Source organism: Lactuca serriola, chromosome 2 (genome assembly GCF_051521515.1).
Source record: "Lactuca serriola cultivar US96UC23 chromosome 2, Lser_US96UC23_V15, whole genome shotgun sequence".
NCBI classification, from domain to species: Eukaryota; Viridiplantae; Streptophyta; class Magnoliopsida; order Asterales; family Asteraceae; genus Lactuca; species Lactuca serriola.
Window position 1 is genome coordinate 41,518,684 of NC_136409.1, and position 6,708 is coordinate 41,525,391.

A 6,708-nucleotide genomic window follows, 5' to 3' on the forward strand; every position below is an offset into this window, starting at 1 on the left:
TTAATTAAAAGATTTAATTTAAATAATTAATACTTAAACCTTGTATTTTCAAAAGTTTTTAAAGTGCACCTTATATATATATATATATATATATATATATATATATATATATATATATATATATATATATATATATACTATTAAAGGGTTAATATTTTATATGTAAAAGAAAATTCAGTCAAATCGCAAGTACACCCCATTAACGAAAACATGCTATAAATAGGGTATAAGGAATTGGTATATAAAATGGTCGTTGAATGGGTATCCACTCTCACCCACCGCTCTATTATATGGTGGAAAGTCGTTAGCTGAACAGATTTGATATGACATAATCTAATTAATAAGTATAATGATATAAAGTAACTAAACTGTTTTTAAGATTTCTCTCTTAGTTAGTTTAGGAAAAATATGAAAAGTATGCTAATCCATGAAAACGCACATCATGCTTTATATGTTGTTAGTGGAGCATGTGTGGTTAACCAGTGCACTAATAGGGACTATAAGATGTATCTAGATCTCAAGAAACTTTATTGGTGGCCGAAAATGAAAGCGGAAATTGATACCTATGTGGGTAAATGTCTAACTTGCGTCAAAGTTAAGGTAGAGTACCAGAAGCCCTCAGGTTTATTACAGCAACCAGAGATACCTGAGTGGAAGTGGGAGCGGATTACAATGGATTTCATAACCAATGTGCCGAAGACCCCGGGTGGTCATGACACCATTTGGGTGATCGTCGACAGATTGACCAAGTCAGCCCACTTCCTACCAATAAAAGAAACATACAATAAGGGGAAATTAACTAGAACTTACATCAAAGAGATTGTACGATTGCATGGTGTGCCAATTTCTATTATCTCTAATAGAGACAGTAGATTCACCTCACGATTTTGGTAGTCGCTACAGAAATCTCTAGGAACTAGGTTGGACATGAGTACAGCCTACCATCCACAAACCGACGGGCAGAGTAAGAGAACTATTCAAACCCTAGAAGACATGCGGAGAGCCTGTGTGATTGGCTTTGATAAAGCATGGGAGACCCATTTGCCACTTTTCGAGTTCTTATACAACAATAGATACCACTCTAGCATCAAGGTTGCCCCGTTCGAAGCCCTTTATGGTCGTAAGTGCAGATCCCCTCTGTGTTGGGTTTAAGTATGTGACACACAACTAGCAAGAGGGCACACTTCTGGCAGCACTCTCACTGGCCCGGAGATCATTCGATAAACCACAGAAAAGATCGTCCAAATCCGAGAACGACTGAAAGCCTCTAAAGACCGACAAAAGAGCTACGCAGACAAGAGACGAAAACCCTTGGAATTTCAGGTTGGCAACCGCGTTCTATTGAAGGTCTCACCCTGGAAAGGCATGATACGATTCGGAAAGCGTGGGAAACTAAATCCAAGGTACATTGGGCCGTTCGAGATTCTTGCTAGAATCGGCCCAGTAGCCTACAAACTCCGTCTACCACAAGAACTTAATAACATACACCTTGTCTTCCACGTGTCAAATCTAAAGAACTGTCTATCCGACGAGATTCTTGTGATTCCACTCGATGAAATCGAGATAAACGAGAGTCTTAACTTTGTGGAAGAACCAATAGAAATCATGGATAGGGAAGTTAAACAAACGAAACAAAGTCGCATACCAATAGCGAAGGTTCGCTGGAATGCCAAGCGGGGACCTGAATTCACTTGGGAGCGAGAAGATCAGATGAAGCAAAATTACCCGCATCTTTTCCCTAGTCCATGAATGCTCTCTATTAAAGAATTCCGGGACGAAATTCCCTCTAACGGGGGGATAATGTAACAACCCGTTGTTTCAAGCCAATAAAAGTCTAAACTTCAACCATGTACAAGTTAATACACCTCCTAACATTGATACAATAAGAACTTTGAATGCTTAGAGTGCAAGTTCATTTAGCTTATATGCAACTATATGTGGAAAACCATGTTGACGTAGACTAGTATAAGCTAAATACTAAACATAAAATCACACTAGAACAAACAAAACTTACACTAGTTTAAGACAAAGATTTAATACTTAACTTAAAATCATAATATACTTCATGTGTATATAGATTTCGGTCTAGGATTAGACATGGACGAAAATGCCACCTTTTGGGATAAAGCAAACCGAAAACACCCTCTTCTAGAAGACCTTGACCGAAATCCCTTTTCAATTGGACTTTAAGACCACAAAGCCTTTCCCTTTGACTCAAAACTGCAAACCACTTCTCCATTTCACCTTAGGACGGAAATCAATAGAGATTTCGGTCATATAGGACCGAAAACATAAAGTATAAGGCCCATTAAGGCCAAAAACCCCATGTATATATAGGTGTTAAGCCGCAAACTCAGTTCATTTCTCAATTTCCCAACCGTAAACACCCCCATTTTGCTCTCAAAATTCAACAGCATCTTCATCTTCAAGGTTTTTCTACCCAGATCATCATAATTCCACCTAGAACACCAAGAACAATCTTCAAACCTTCATACTTTCACCAAGAAAACCACCAAACATCCATATCCCACCAAAAACCTCCCAAGCTCACCGAAAACCCCTTTTGCACACCGAAAACGCCTAGCAACACTCCAAATAATTTTTGTAAGTATTCCTTGCATAATTAAAGTGTTGTCTAACAGTTTAATTATTATTTAAATCACTATTTAATTCATTGGTTTAATTAATATATTATTAATTTAAATTTGATGTCGGATATAATTATTTTTAGGACATGACTATCTTCACGTACGCTAGCCCGAGGATCTTCTCTACAGTTTTGCTATCCGAACACGAACACACACTAGAGGTGAGTTCATACCCCTACGTTTTCACTATTTTTCAATGTTTATAGAGGGAATACAAGTAAAACACAAGGACTCTTGTGTTAAAAAAAATTGAACGATTTCAAACCGTTTCAAACCATTTGCAATTTTTTCAAACCGATTTATCGCTGCATTTTATCAATATATATATATATATATATATATATATATATATATATATATATAAGGTTCAACAGACTTAGAATTGCCAATTCCGCCCTAAATCATGTTCCTTGTTTGGTTGTGGGCTTAGGATACAATTACTTATATGACTGTCTTTTCACCCTTAATTATATATGTTAGGAATATATATGAGTATAAAATATATTTCATTATATTGTTAACCCTTTTGTAACATGCCGAGCAAAAGGGAACTTTACACAAATCTTCTATTACTACTTTATACACACTAATAATTTGCAAAGGTTTTAGTTCATTACAGATCGTACATTTAAACTATAATTGGTATAGTTTATGGAAACACCACACTATTTTACAAGTTCAAGAACGCTATACAGAAACAAGCATATAAACTATAATAGGTATAGTTTATGGAACACTACTCTATTTCACTAATTGAAGGATACACTACTAAATAATTATATAAGGATAATTATTTTACATTACAAAGTACACTACTACAAGGTAATACATACAGTTTCAAGTACAAGAGAACACTATAACACTACACGTAAACCAGTTAATACAGGGTTATGAGGCACTACTTCATTGTACCTATCAGGGTACAGGTTCAAGTCCTATATATTATAACTAGAGTCTCCTGGAGAGAGAGAGAGAGAGCATGAATTTGTGTATAGATCTATACGGGACTGACAATCCCGCACCTAAGTTGCTTGCAATAGCTAGGTCGGCAGGCCTAGGGTGACAAATGTCATAACATTCTGACGCCTGGAGAACGTCGTAGAGGCCACTAGTCATTTTAGCATGGTTATAGGAAACACACAATAGTATTAACTAAAACATGATTTATGGGATTTACGCTACTTCAAAGGTTTTATTTTTAAAATAGAACTACATTACAATACACTAGTTTATAGTACAGCTGGTGGATTCCAGACACTCTCTTATACAAAGGGTTTTCATACAAACACATAACAGAACACTATTTTCGTAATACAATACAACATAAAATTCAGAGAAACATTCATGATATAGTTTTATTTATTAATAAGACTACAATATACTATTTCAGAGTACAGTAACAAACATACATTTTGGTCTTAAGGCCTAAGACTACATTTCATTTACTAAGGAAAATATTGGATTTTCTGGAGGAACATACTAACGCTTTCCAAGGATCAATGAAAAGTTTTCCATCATAAAAACATACTTACGAACTCACCAACTTAAATGTTGATACACTTTCAAAACCACTTGTATTCTCAGGAACCAGCAGACAGGTACGCCCATAGGTTTTGAGAAGATGGAGCTTTATGTAGGGTATTCGTTTGGATGGATCAGTTTGATCCGATCCAATCAAGTGAATCCAAATTGATTTCGGTTTTCAAAACATGGATCCGAATAGTCCAAACTAAATTCAAATCCGATCCAATCCGATCTAATTACAGTTCGGTTGGATCGATTTTTATAATTTGGTTTTCAAAAGCCAAAAAATTTAAAACGACATATAATTATAAGATTACCCAATTTTACACAAGAAGCAAAAACAAATTATTTAGTTGTGATTTGAAATTTATAAACAACTACTAAGAAGATATATTATTGTTAAATATTTTATAGATAGAAAACTTTTGAGAGATAATACAAATTGATATTTTTTATCGGGTGAAACGTTTTGAACTTATTTGAAAAAATAAATTACAAAATTAGTAGATAATTATAGATATATATTATAAATACTAAATAATAAATGTTTATTCGGTTTTTTGGACTATTCGGTTCTTATTTTATAACCAAAACCAATCCGAAATCCAAAATAATAATTCAGTTTTGTTGAAAACCAATCCAAAAATCCGAACATCCGAACCAAATAGTCCAATCCAAATTATCCAATTAGACAATTAGGTTTTATCTAAATAGTGAACATCCCTAGCTTTATGAAGTTACGTCTTTATACATTTGTTATACACTTTTGATGTCATACAAACTATGTATTGAACAGATGTAAAACCTATACTTCATCAATGCAATGCTTGTGTTTGCTTTCATTACTATTATACAATTGTTGTGATAGTGTACATGATATCCTCCGCCCCCGAACATTTCCGTCGTTCCAGTTTGGAGGTGTGACATATTTCTTTGATTTCAGAATAGTATGTGTACTACCATTATTTGCTATACAAAGATCTTCAACCTTTTCTTGGTGTTGTGCTCTAGTTGGACTCATATTAAACTTCACATATGAAAGAAATAATAAGTGAATAAACATAATTATAATAATTATTATAAAGAACGTTCATTTATTATAGGAATAACATTACATGAGAAACAAATAAAGGGAAAACAAGTTTATTAGAAGAATAATATAAATTTTTTTAGTTTATGTCTTCCATGTCATTGCAGAAATCATCAAAAGTTAGCGGAGTGAATTCAACATTATCAATGAGGTTTGCTTTTTTTCCTTTTCCTTTAATTGACTCTTGATAAAGTTGAAAAGGATGTGCAGGTGTGCGACAGGTCCTTGACCAATGGCCTGTGCTACCACATTTATAACATGAACCATCATATTTTTGTGATGTCCTAGTATCATGCCTTTCCACTTTGGCCTTATCTTGTGTATGGACATTGTTTCTTTGTGAAGATTGGTAATTATTCCTTTTCTGGCTATGACCACGATTATTACCTTGTCCACGACCAAAATTATGGTTCTGATTATGGCTTTGGTTTCGATTAAAATAGCCACAACCTTGTCCTCGACCACAACCACGCCATCGTCCACGTGTATTGTTTCGATGACCATCAGTATTTGTAGCATTTGCTTCAGGAAGTGCTATTGATCCCGTTGGACGAGATTCATGGTTTTTCATCAAGAGCTCATTGTTTTGCTCTGCAACAAGCAGGCATGCATTCAGTTCAGAATATCTTGTGAACTTTTGCATCCGATATTGTTGCATCAAAGTAATGTTTGTTGCATGAAATGTGGAGTAAGTTTTCTCCAACATATCTTCATCAGTAACTTCTTGTCCATAATACTTGAGTTATGAACATATTCTAAACAAAGTTGAGTTGTATTCATTTACTTTCTTGAAGTCTTGAAACCTCAGTGTTCTCCATAAATCTCTAGCATTTGGAAGTATAACGTCCTTTTGATGATCAAATCTTTCTTTTAAAAGATTCCACAAAATACTTGGATCAGTAACATCAAGATATTCAAATCTCAACATTTCATCAATATGCTTTCGAAGGAAAACTTCTGCTTTTGTTTTGTCTTGTGCCAAGCAATTATTAAATTCATTTATAGCATTTGAGATTCCCATCGACTCAAGATGCATTTTCACATCTATCATCCATAGCACATAGTTTTCTCATTAACTTCAAGTGTTGCAAACTCGAGTTCTGCAATGTTGGACGTATTGTAACTATAATTTTTAAACAAAATAAAAAGTTAAAATTAAAATCCATTAATTTCAATAAATATTACACAAAAAAGAAGTGGTAAAGCTAACATTGCGTACAAGCCTAAAAGTAGATGAAATCCCATATTATCTTCGATATTAAGGATTGGGATGAAAAGTAATATGGCTATTATAATCATGATTATCACAAACGGATAAATCATCTTGAAGTTTGATTTCTTGAAATTGATTTGTTTGCTAGAAGAGAGAAATATTTGTTGTGGGTAAAATAAGCAGAGTAAAGATGTTTATTTATAGTAAAAAAAAAAATATAGCCGTTGTTTTAT

General features: G+C 34.0%; 1 protein-coding gene across 1 annotated transcript; it reads right to left on the minus strand.

Annotated features, from left to right (window-relative positions):
* Nucleotides 1–5,341: 5,341 nt before the first annotated feature.
* LOC145089184 (uncharacterized) lies at nucleotides 5,342–6,298 on the minus strand. Its single transcript, XM_079027658.1, has 2 exons — nucleotides 6,047–6,298; nucleotides 5,342–5,998 (listed from the first exon to the last, which is right to left on the minus strand). The coding sequence occupies exons 1-2, from the start codon at nucleotides 6,296–6,298 to the stop codon at nucleotides 5,342–5,344; spliced, it is 909 nt and encodes a 302-aa protein (XP_078883784.1).
* Between the last annotated feature and the right edge of the window lie 410 nt (nucleotides 6,299–6,708).

Excerpts from the sequence above, each read along its gene's own strand:
- LOC145089184 (XM_079027658.1), bottom strand. The coding sequence starts at position 6,298 with ATGCATCTTGAGTCGATGGGAATCTCAAATGCTATAAATGAATTTAAT. Across the intron at positions 5,999-6,046 it reads GGTTTCAAGACTTCAAGAAA|TATTATGGACAAGAAGTTAC; the intron begins GTAAATGAATAC and ends TCATAACTCAAG.